General features: G+C 39.7%; 1 protein-coding gene across 3 annotated transcripts in view; it reads right to left on the reverse strand.

The window, feature by feature from the left end:
* The window catches only part of ccdc88b (coiled-coil and HOOK domain protein 88B), a 50,607-nt gene that overhangs the window by 3,485 nt on the left and 34,137 nt on the right, over positions 1 to 12,985 (reverse strand). For all 3 annotated transcript variants that reach the window (XM_088293955.1, XM_088293954.1, XM_088293956.1), the window contains exons 21-25: positions 11,691 to 11,834; positions 9,871 to 10,057; positions 4,984 to 5,129; positions 2,955 to 3,062; positions 2,091 to 2,236 (exon numbers count right to left, since the gene is read on the reverse strand). In XM_088293955.1, coding sequence (XP_088150081.1) covers positions 2,091 to 2,236; positions 2,955 to 3,062; positions 4,984 to 5,129; positions 9,871 to 10,057; positions 11,691 to 11,834 — 731 coding nt within the window. The remainder of the gene's footprint in view (positions 1 to 2,090; positions 2,237 to 2,954; positions 3,063 to 4,983; positions 5,130 to 9,870; positions 10,058 to 11,690; positions 11,835 to 12,985) is intronic.

Below are 12,985 nucleotides of genomic sequence, written 5' to 3' on the forward strand. Positions count from 1 at the left end.
GAAAAAGGCTCTCGCAGAAAGCATAAAAATAGTTTTGAAATAAAAAATGAAATTGCAATTAATAACTCTCTTTTGAATCACTCACGTTGAAGATTTTGATCTGATTTCGAATGCATCGCAACCGCTTTGTCTCATTTGACTTGTCCACCTCTCCGACGATGGAATGTGTAATCAGTGTAAGGGAGAATATGACGCATTGCCTTTTGAAAGCGCTGCATTAATTCATATAAGAAGTCAATTGTACTCACGGTTGAGGAGGTAACGATTAAAGCATTAGAAGCTAATAATAAATTGAACATTGATCTCAGCGGAGGTTTATTTATACAAAGACAGAAGCGTCTCAGCTTATCAAAGACAGACTTAACCGCCGCTATTAGAGCCTTAAGGGACCCTCTTTGCTCATTGCGTTAATTGCCAGGTTTGGACCGGGGCCATTTCGGATAAAGTTGATCGCGCTATTATTCTTACGGGCAGAGGAGCTCTCACTGTGACTAAAAGCAAACTGCATTCTTTTGATGCAGTAATGAAAAAAAAAAAAATCTCAGGAGAGTGAAGCATGAGAAGTTGATCTGCGGCCATCTGAAAATATATTATGGGCCATTCCACCGAATCGGTGCCATTTGCTCCCCGAGGGAATAAAATGCATCGATGCAAGATAAAATGAACTCTGAAATGCATTTAAAAAATATCCTCCACGTTGATCGGATCGACAGATGACCAAATACTCTTCAAAAGATTCAAATTTGTGTTACTCCTTATATCCAACCAAACTCCAAAGTCACATGGTCTACAGGAAGTTGTGTGGTTCAGATCCTCTGCAGGACATGGGAAACCCAAAAGTCGGTTCACTTATTTACTTTTCTGTATATTTCAACTGTGACTGGTTTGGTTAAAATTTCAGCACAGTCCTGTTACCTAATTTTATTTTATTTTTTTATATAGGTATATATATTAATTTATAGCATACATTTTTGGGATGAATCCCTGTAATAAAAAGTGACCACTGCTACTTTCACTCCTCTGTTGCACAAATGAGGAGTTTCAGTACAATAAAACAATGACATAAAAAGAACATTTGCCTGAGATGGGTCAATACATATTTTGAGTAGTTCAATATATATATTTTCAGATTCGGTTTTTCGGCTTCATATATATATATATATATACATATATATACACATATATATATATATATATATATATATATATATATATATATATATATATATATATATATATATATATATATATATATATATATATATATATATATATATATATATATATATAAAACAAACAAACCTTCTAGCTACATCCTATTACCTTACCCTAATATTTTTTATATGACTGCTAATTAGGTATATATATAAATATTGGGTAAATTAATTACATAACCACATTATGTCACTGCCACAAGACTATAAAAAGACCATGTTAAGATTTGTGCACTGGAAATTAAAAAAAAGATGTATTATTTTAAAACATTCTGATAATACAGAGTACAGTTTACAATTTGAGCAGTCGATAGAATTTGAATTAGTGAAGTGCATACCGCTTCTTAAGTTATTCATTATAATAAGGCTATAGAATGCCTTGTTTGCCAAGTTGCCAACCAAAGTTGTACAGTGTACTATTTTTTCATATACTAGTGAAGATGCTCAAGCTCACTGCAACCTTGAGCAGGAAATGCAGTGCTGGATAATCATACATTATTCAAATTGCTCTTGTATGTACCAGTCTTTGGATACTGCAGACAAAATGTGTGAGAACTGAACTGGTAAGCATTTACAGTGCAGATACTGAGTTGAGTCAGGTGTGAATTAGTCCATGCCATCAGAATAGTGACGATGCATTGTGCAGTCATAAAGAGAAGAATGAAGTACTGAAAATGCTTGCCTCTCCCGTTGCAGCAAAAAAGCGAACCACGCAAGGGAAAGATTTAAGGAAAAAGGGCTAGGCTTAGGTTACCAAGCTCGCTTGCTAGTCATGAGGTGATGTCTATGCATGCCCGTGGACTTGCTTGATAGGGGCGAGCGGGTTAGAATATCCTTGCAAAAGCCAGACAGAGCGCTGCGGTGTGCGACCCTCACCACGCTGAGGTGTGTCTGATGCGAATTGGGCTCTGTCGGCCAGGTTCTCCACGCTGCCAGCGGCCGTGACGAGGCCGCGTCCCTCTCGCGCTCCTCCGCGGGGTTTGATGAGCTTTTTCATCCGGTCCGCAATCCAGTTAGATTTCCTTCGAGGACACATAGTGCAGAGTGAAGGCCTAATATGATGGGTCACACAATGCAGTGCGCAATATGAAAATGTATGGGTAAAAAAAAAAAAATATATATATATATATATCATTTATATATTATTTATCATTGATATATTATTTATATCGCAAATATATGCCTGTGAGTCATGTTGTGTGCTCTGTTTGTATTAAAGTAGCAGTTGTTTCAAGGTTTCATCTTTGCGAATTTATGTTGCCCTCTCTATGACGCTTGAAATGCTCTTTTACAGAAAACCTTTGAGGAAAGAATTTTGCTATTCAAGTCATGCTGTCAAAATAATATAGTCTGTACTTTTTATTTGAGCGGTTCTACTTTTATTTTACAATTGCAGCGGTTTCCTGTGCTGATATCGAATACAGTCCCACATAGCTCTGTGTATAAAAAAGCATATTATTGAATAGTTATACTTTTATCGTGAGTGTCACCTTCAAAGTGGAACGTCGCAAAAGTTGCACCATTTAGTAATACGTGTAGTATTACAATGTAGTAAGTGTTGCTAATTTTACTTCAAGTTTTGATTTAGCTTTGATGTACAGATCTGTTTATACTTGTAAACAATTAACAATTACAAATGTATGCTGCAAATTCTGGATGGTTTCAGTTTGGCTCAAATCAAAAAACCTTTCAACTAATGTCGCAGACGGAATTGTGTTTGACTGTATTATTAAACAGTACTTGGCCTTCCAAGGCAAAGGTTGCACGTTGGGCTCCAGAACTCTGTATTGATCCATAATCTTCTCCACCAACTTCTGCTTCTCCCGACGGAGCTCGCTCAGTTTCTCCCTGAAGGAGGACACAAAGATCACTGCAACATTTCATACACTTATTGACAAGTTTCTATCAAGAACATCAATCATATGACTGCCTCCGTGCTTTTTGTAAGCCAGGAGAACACAATAAAAGTCGGCTTAGTGCTGCTGATCAAGGTTTCAGGCACGCACGGAGCGGAGGAGAAAAAGGCTGAAAAATAGCCTGCAACTGCAGACCTGCCTTGGATGATAAACGGCTCGGGATAAAAAATAGTGAAGCAAAAAGTCGCTGACACTCTGGGCTGGCTGTTAGTTGTCGACGCTCGACTGTGGGCGGAGAAGTTGGGCCATGTTAAGAGAGGTCAGCGCGGTTGAGCGCTGGAAAATGAAACGTAAAGTTGAGTTTTATCCGTGCGACTGTTGTGAGGAATGTCGGCCGCTTGGAACGTAAGTGGAAGTTCACATTTATAGTCCCAGAGGATAACGCACAGTGTGCTGGTTGGCTACTTACCTTTGTATTTTATTGAAAATAAAACTTTTTCCAACTGATCTGATGTCGACAAAGCACTCAATAGACGATAGAAAATTAGGTGTCCTGGTTTCTGATCATTCCTGAATTAACACACGTGTATGGAGCGGTGCTGCTCAGCGAGTTTGTGGCTGATAAGATAATTACAGTACAGGAATGTCCAATGTGGCACACATTTAGAAATATGAAATTGTTAACGCATTATAGCCTTTTTTATGACATCTATGGTCATCCGTCAGCCTTTGTTTGTATTTACGAACGCTCGTAAGTTGCGGACTGCCTGTAATGCAGTCACGAAGAAGAGTTTCACAACTACTTTAAGTGACTCAGCAAAATGATGAAATATTTGTCTTTTTTTTTTTTTTTTTACTTTATTGCAACAATACAAAACTGGTACCTCTATCCATAAATAATCTCGTAAATTGTCAATCAGATCTATATGTCTATAAACACCTGAGCTGTCTTCTTTTTAAGTAAAACCCTCATGTTTTCAGTCTACTACAAATAAACTAATCGGCTTTGCTATTCCAATACTTTCAGAAAGAAGTGTGATTTGACAAGAAAACAAATCACCGTGCACTTCTGTTTGGATTATTGAACGGCTTTTGCCCCTATTTTCTTATTTTTGAGAGATTAATTTGTCATCTGTGTGGTTGAATATTGAATATATTTGTGCGGATGATTGCTATTAAATTGCTTTTCTAATGACATATGTCACGGTTGCACGAGGTTCTCTTTGAAAAGTAAACACAACCGTTTGCCACTTCATCCATCCATTCATCTCGGTCCAAAACAAAAGCTGTGTCAAATGGGTTTTCTTCATTAAAAAAAAAATAATAAAATTAATCGCTTTGACTGACACTCTTGAGGACATTTTAACAATGTGTTTATTATTGGAGCCCGCAGGTTGTGTACTGCAGAACTTTGCCGTGCTATTTCTTTGCAAACTTAAAGAACAAAATTCAGTGTGAATAAAAATAACCAGTCTTGGGAAAAAAAAAGAAATGGGAGGGCAATAATGTAATTTGGGAGCAATGTGACTCATTAGTTTTAAAGGGTGAAGCAGCCCTGCATGATTGCTATTAGTTCTGGATAATCTGCAACCAGTCTATTTAACATTTAAAAGCACCACTGCTGGGGGCTGTTGGACTGTGAAACGCTTTCCTCACACACTCACAGCCGCACACGCGTCGTCTGTGCCACATATGAGCACACATGCGCACACACAACCACCTCCAGTCACACATCTCCTCACACACATTATGCGCTATTTGCTCCTGCTTGTAGCTTTAATTCTATCAATCCTGTTAAGAAGCCCCACAGCCCAAGGAACAAGACCTGATTTACTCTTCAATCCACTTGATCCTCTCCTGTCAGCTCGGTGTGTATACGTGCGTGTGTGTGCAATGTGTGTAGGTTCACTAACTGATATTCTTTCTGCTGCGTATAGTGCTGGTCACGTCGCTCCAGGCTCTGCTCCAGTAAGGCCCGGTTCTCCCTCAGCAGACTGCGGTTCTGCTCGGCTAAATTGTGGTTCTCCTCCTCCATGTTCCCCTTTAGCTGGGTTAGGAGCTGCACACGCAACGCACACAGAAGCACACGTGAGTGAGTTTTTTCTTTTTTTTTTTTTTTTTTTTAAAACACCATGACATCATTTTTTTAAGTGCATTCACTTAATGTAGTTGAACACACTCAAACAAGTTGCAAGCATAAAATGTTGATAAAGGAGCGAGCATATTCTATCATTTGTGTACATGCACGTATCTGTAAGAGGCCTGACGGGTTGACGTGCGAGTGTCAAAACAAGGGAAGCATTAGATGTTCCTACATTTCCTCCAATAGGGCCCTCTGCTATAATAAATCCTGTGACGTCATTTCCCCCCCATCAGATGGCTTTCATTTCAATGACTAATACCCTCACGTGTTGGAGTGGATGTCTAATCCACAACGTAGACTGCAGATAGGGCATCTGTAAAGCTGAGTCGGGAGTTTAATAGGAAAGTGCTGCTGTTTGCATTCGGTCAATCAGTCACGCTAACTGGAATAGAGCGTGCCTCGTTGTTTGAGAGAGGAGAGATTTTAAAGTGGATTTATTTGATGCGGGACAGACACCAAAGTGTCCCCAAAAAATAATTAAGAAATATACAGCAATCTAGAGCTACCATTCAATGGGTGACGGTTGCTGTATTTCATTGTAAAAATGGAATGTGTGTTTTGTATGTCAGACATGTCCCATATCTTTCCACTGAGGACATAGAGGGAGATGGGAAGTAGAGGACCTCATCATGTGTTTGTGAAACATGCTAAAACAAACACAATAAAGTAGAAATCAATAAAGCGATTACAAATTTTAAAAAATGCCTTATATTATGGGTGACAAGGTAAAAATATATTGCATGCAAATTCTAAATGAATTTATCTTTTCCATTTTTAATTGAAAAATATGTGAAAATTGCATCCTTTAACCTTTTAACACTCAGGCTAGTACAAAATGTGCAGTTAGCCAGGCACTGGACACTCCGTAGATTATAGAGGACAGATGATAAGAGACGTTATCGTGTACGTTTTTAGGTTATATTTATTTGTGTCGCAGCTGGAGAAACGATTGATCTATTAATCAACAAAATTGATTTGTAAACTCGGATGGTTTAGCCCTGGTCGTCTAGAAATAACCACTCCCAGCCACTATATGAAAAAAAAAATAGTACATCCATTCATTCAGTAGAAATAGAAGATGTGAGGTCTGTCATTTCCTGCAACTGTGCTCCCACACCACTTTTTAATGCACAAAACCCCTTTAAAACAAATGATTCCATTAATTTTAGATGACAAATAGCCTCCCCTTGCTTGGAAACAATCTTATTGTCTTAAGGCGCTGATGATTTTCTCCTTCACAATTCTTCTCTCACAGACAGTTAGCAGCGACACTGCAGCAAGTTGATTGTGAGTCTCGACATGCTCCAAACATCGCATTAAAAGCAGCGCTCCATTCGTATTCTGCCACTATTTATTGGCTTTTCTGTCATGCATTATGGAAACGTAGAGGGAAAAAAAAGAAGTGAAAGGAATATTTCAATGGATATAGAGAATGACAAGCTGTTAGCTACCTGGCACTGGGAGGCAACTCAAATTGATTAATACCAAAGCTAATTTGTCGCGTTTGACAAGCCAAGAATGTCTCATTGGTCAGTTTGAATAATTGAGAAAAACATGCCCAATCCTGGCATAGTTTTTGGTGTTTCTTGTCTATTAGCACACCAAATGTTCTTCATTAGAGGAGAAGGTTGAGGCAGCCTATCAAAACATCTCCCACTTGGCTCCTTTATGGAAAGTCAATTTGCACGCCTCTAATCCCACATGCAACTTCTGACTCGAGTGCGCGAGGAGCATTTTCAATCCTACGCCATAGTTTGACAGCGTTACGCGGAAGATTAAAGCTGATTTGAAGTCAGCTCGACAAATGACTTTTCCTCAAGTGTCAAAGCAGACATCAGCGACCATCAGGTGTGAGGAATGTCCACTCTGATGAGATGCTAACGATTCCACCTTGACCACGGCTATGTAAAACAGCCTCTAAAACCTGACATAAATTTCTAATATGTTTGGTTTAATTGCCCAATAATGCTTCAAATAAATTAGCTTTATTATTCCAAGAGTGTAACGTTTCCAAGTGTCTCCACCGTGAAGCATTAAATCCTTCTTTGCATGCAAATGTTCGATCGGCAACTGCAATATTAAACACCCGAGTGCGGCTGCAGGTTTGAAGGTATGTTCCTCCTTTACTGCACTTGTGGGTTCCGCGAGCTTTATGGGGAGCAAATGCTGGAGCTCACGCATTAAATGCTTGTTTTAGTTAAGACTGGAATTGAGCGGTGAAGTAGCAGTAAGGGATAAGTGGGTGTATTGCTCCAGGGCTCCCCCTACAGTTGTGAAGTTTAATTTACCCCGGTGGTCAATATAAATCGACTGCGGTCCCACGACATCATTCTTGTTTACAAGCAGATGTGTTATGTATTGTCGAGCCCTTTGCTGCTGAACAGCTCACGAAAAAGATGCCTTTTAATTATTTTCGGGCTTGTGTAATGGCACTCCCCACAGAGAGTACAATTAGCGTTTCGTGCATGAATAATTCACTTGATAGCAAAGTTATAAGTCTGTTGGACATCTAATATGTTTATTATGGTGGGTTGTGTTTTGCGACGGCGAGCTGAGCATCATTAGTCAGTTTGTTTGTTAGTGAGGATTATGAGAAAGCGGATAACCTATTTTCATAAAACTCCATAACTTTATAGCGGACTGGAAGAATGACTTTTCGCTGTTGTACTACATTGCTGTGAGTCATGGAGTGGTTGACAAAGCTGAATTTCCTCAGTTAAGTCTTGTTGACTGTGTTGCGCACACTCGTGGGTCCAGTCTCCGACTGCTGACTGCATCATCCACAAGGGGAGATCTTGCAGTTTACCTGTATAAACGCACTTTGCGTGTGCCAATGTCATGCACGGACCCCAGCGAGTCTATTTCTGCTTCGGTATTGTCGAGCATGTTCGTGCTTCAACCGCTTTGATTTGAATGGATTGGCAGGGAGTTGGCTGGGTTCCAGTCATAAAAGTGCAAATGTCCCCCTCACGCCCAATTCTACCTGTGTGAAGTGTAAGAAAATGCAGGAAGAAAGAAAACTCCGTTAGTATGCACTTTACGCTAGACTTGGGCTGGGCATGAAAATAAGGTCTAGTGGGTCTACTTCATCTTGCTTTCTAAATTAATTTGTTCTTTTCATTTTGGCAGAAAACCAAAAATCACAGAAATTACTTTTTTTCTTCACATTAACGGGTTTGACAAGCATTTATTTTCACCATATATCTCTCTCTCTCTCTCTCTCTATATATATATATATATATATATATATATATATATATATATATATATATAATACAATGTAAAACACTTTAGACAGGATAACGAATAGCATCGGTGCCGTGGTATTATAAATCCTTAATAAATTGATATTTTCACACAAACAGTGGAGCAGCACATGTAGACAAATAATGTAACAGTACTCACAGGAATAGATATTCTTTAACCTCTGTGAAGAATGACTGATATTACTGTATTTATCTGTATGTTCGGTTGCGGGGAGATGATCTTTTGTCATGACCCGTGTCGGTCATGGCAGGGTTTTGTTATTATTTTGTCACCGTCCATGCCATGCCTTTGTTATTGTTTTGATTTCGGTCAGCTGAGTAGGGGCGTGTCCCCTCAGCACTCCGTCCCCACCAGCCAGGCACCTGTTCCCCGTTAGCCTCGCACACCTGACTCCCATCTGCTCCCATAATTCTGGACTATTTAACCACCCCGTGCCGACAACTCAGCGTCGGAACATTGCTCCATACCAGGACTGTCACGGCCGCCCCCTGATCTGGTTCTCGCTCCCGCTGCTCCATTAAGGACTGTCACGGCCGCTCCCCGATCTCGTTCTTGCTCTCGTTCACGTTCATGTCCCTCAGTATTTGTCACTATCTTTGTTCCTCGTCCTTGATCCACTTTAGTCACGTTTTAGTTTGCCCTTTTTTTTGCACCCTGCCACGTTGTTTGTCTTTGTTTGATTGAGTTAATAAATTCCCTTTAAGTTACCCCTTTTTCCTGCTTCCTCGCATTTTGGGTCCTGCCTCTCCTCGCCTACCGGCGAACCCTGACATCTTTTTCTTTGAGAATGGTCTTTTCCGTGTTACAAAACACATTGCTTTTTTTGAGGGGGGGGGGGTTTGAACGAATCAAACTAGTATCTAAAGGCATCATTGTACCGTATAGTCAGTCACAAATATCTAATGTGGGGCAACTTTGTATCCTATATGTAATATATGTGAAAGTGTAATTATACATTTATATAGTTTTAACAGTCTTAACAGCCCGCTCAGGAAAACCAAAAATCAGGATGTGCCTGAGACGAAAATTAGTTTGACACCACTGGTATAGGTACAGTAAATGATCAAATCTACATTATTTGTTGTGCTGCTAAATAGATAATTTATGTACTAATGTGTGAAATTAAATCATTTCCCACAGGTGAACGCTGGCTGGGAATCTGTGGGTAGAAAATTAATGAACTAGGGCCAAGTCGTGTCTGACCAGATCCAACAGACGAAGCTACTGTGGGAAAAAAAATCTGCTCTTTTGGCATTCATTTTGTACTGGAGTGGAACATCAATCACATTTTTTTGTATTGTTCACCTCTGGTGGGGGGCGGTTTTTCTAGTTATCTTAGTACCACTATTATAGAGGTCGGTGAGAGGATGCACAAACGTTGGGTTGATACCTGAAATTGGCTGGTGAGGCGGGCGTTGCTGAGGTCCAAACTTTGGTTGGCTTCCCTCAAGGTGCTGAGCTCCCCCTCCAGGCGAGTCCTCTCCAGCAGGCAGGCGCTCAGCTCCCCCCTCGACAAGGAGCCCTGAGCCAGCAGCTCTGCTTGGGATGCTACCAATTCTTTATGCTGGGCCTGGAGCCTAAACACACATGCAGATCCACCCCCACACGCATACACACACACACACACACACACACAAACCGTGTGGCTTTACTCATTGCTCATGTCCTGCAGAGTGCTTTGGATCATGTGCTCTCTAAATTAAATCCATTATTATATTACACAACAGAATGAGTCACACGCAAAGTTTTAAAACGATGGAAAAATACATCTGATATCGCTTCAAAAATTATTGAAGATCACACTCTAGTTTTAATTCATTGCTTGCAAAACAGTTTGTTTATTGGGGTAAGCTATCATCTCTGTTTGGCTCCACTGTGAAATCACATGTAATATTCACAGCTGGAAGGTTTGTAAATTGGGAAGTAAAAATGGATGGGCTATTTTTAGATCCTCACAATGTGACTTCAAAGCATGAAATGCATGCGACTGTGAAAGTTTATTATTATGACAATGTTACGTCAGGCACATCTTAGTTGCTCTCATGCATACTGATATGGACATTAAGTTACCGTTTAATCAACATTTCAATGCCTTAGGTGTATAAATATATACAGTGGTGCCTTAAAATGCAATAAATATGATTTAAATAGGAAACATCACTTTGTATTATTTGTAATTTATAAAAACATACAAATAAGTATTGTATCATGACTACCTAATTTCCTGTGTCTTCTCCTTAGCCAAATTGGCCACCAGGGGGCAGTGTAATACTGTCATGCAGACACTAATGAAGAAGACGTCAACAAGTACTGTAAGTTGTATTTTTATATTGTGTTCATATGTGTTGCTGTGCTGTTTGTTAGCCCGTATATAGCATTTCAAAATGTTTGTGTTAGCATTAACTCATTCACTATCAGCTGAGTGAAAAAAATGGACCTTTGACGTACTTATCCGTCAATGGCAGTGAGTGAGTTAAGCTAGCCTCAAAGGCAAAGTTATTATTTTTATTTTAGTTGTTTTTACTCTGTGTTCATATTGTGACTTAATCTCTTGTATGCATGGCAACAGGTGGAACCACAGGTTAATTATGGTCCTTCTGCTTTGCAGTGGAACAAAATTTTATTTCTGTCATTATACGTCACTGGCATAGATAAATTAACAAAGCAGTAGTTCTGATGATCCGGCAATATGGAAGTGAATTACTGCTTGAGAAAATGGATGGGTTGATGATCTAAAGTGTCTGTCATTGATTCCAAAAATGGATGCTGATTAACAAGTCCAAGGGGCACATTTGAAATTGTAGAGCAGCTATTAGCTAAATAGCACTCCCAACCACAAGACGAGGACATCGTTCACCAATTTGGCAGCTTGTCATTACTGAGGTGTCATTAATCAGTTCTGTCAATATGATGGTGACAACTCATAATGGGATGTCATGAAACGGATGCCCGCAAGTTTAAATTGAAAGTTACCTCTTTACCCACATGAGCATCCAAAATCATTTTTCCCTGTTCCTACATCTTGCCTGCTTTGTTTTCCCTTGCTTCCGCTGTTTAGCACCCGCTGGAATGAGCAATACTCGCTGGATTGCATTTGCATTGAACCCACCTCCTGTTTTGTCTCCTCTGATCCATAGTAAAGCAATAATGTCAAGAGTGCTCATGAGGGAAGGGAGCTGAAAGTCGACTCTTTGTCTAAGCATTTGTCACCTCTCGCTGTCTTCTTTCAGCCTCTCCAACTCTCGTTCTTGCTCCAGACGACTCTGGGCTTCGGCTTCCATCTCCTCTCTCTCCATTTTCATCTCCCGCTCTCTCTCCTCCAGCTGGCTCTTAGCATCCAGCAGCTCTTTGTATCTATGCAACACAACACACACGCGTGCGTTAACACAGTTTGGCAGAGAAAGCAATTGCATGTGAATGGGAAATAATGTCCCGAAGCCAAAATGTTCAAGAATATGAAATGAATGAAATGGGCTAATACATCATACAGCATATCGTAGAAATGGCAAAAGCATAGGGATGACATCAACTTGATTGGCTGCTGGATACAGCTGATTTGAGATGATGCCATGATATTGCTGCGTCATTGGAAAAGATAAGTGTGCCGACTGAGAAAAGTAGAAATTCAGGTCTAGTGAGCAAGAAAACAAAACCCAATCAAACTGAGCGAGACACATTTTTTGACGCACAATATCACTGGTGCGAATGCTTGTCTCTCAGCATTTAGACCATTTTTTGGATGCACATAATAGCAGGTTTAAAGGTTTGAGTGCTTAGCTCTCAGAATGGACACAACCATTATGCGCATTTGCGAGTACCAATGTTTGTCACTCAGCATTCACTAAATACAGTGGTCGGAGCACTTGTCTCGGCATTCACATGGTACGTTTTTGATCTACAATAGCTGTGGGGAGAATGATTTCCTCTCAGCATTTACAGTACATGTACAATAGCAAAAGTCCACGTGCATTCACAAAATAATTTTTAATGCACATTAGCAGTTGTGTTAATGTCGGTCTCAAAATTGGGTCGCAAAATTTGCGCTCAGCAGTCACAAAATATATTTTGGAAAAAAAGTACCGGTGGTGTGGATGATTGCTTCTCAGCATTTCGTCATTTTTGAGAAGAGAATGAGTTATCTCTCACCATTTACAAGCACAATCATAGCAGTAATGTGAGCACCTGTCTCAGCACTCAAAATGGCTGTATATGTATCGTATGCATAATAGCAGTGGCATGAATGATTGTCTCGAAGCATTTATATTGGAAGATTTTGATCCGTACTAGCAGTTGTGTTTATGTCCAGCTCTCAGAAATTCACACGCACAACAACAGCTTTAGTTTGAGAACTTATCTATCAGCAGTCACAATATATGTTTAACTCAGGATTGCTTCTCAGTATTTACACAGAAGGTTTTTGATGTATAATAGTAGTTGTTTGAATGTTTGTCACCGAGCATTCTCATAAAATTAGTAATATATGGTGTTCAAATAGTCTTTTATCA

The sequence above is a fragment of the Idiotropiscis lumnitzeri genome, chromosome 4, assembly GCF_059441095.1.
Source record: "Idiotropiscis lumnitzeri isolate Australia: NSW breed Sydney's pygmy pipehorse chromosome 4, RoL_Ilum_1.0, whole genome shotgun sequence".
Lineage (NCBI taxonomy): Eukaryota > Metazoa > Chordata > Actinopteri > Syngnathiformes > Syngnathidae > Idiotropiscis > Idiotropiscis lumnitzeri.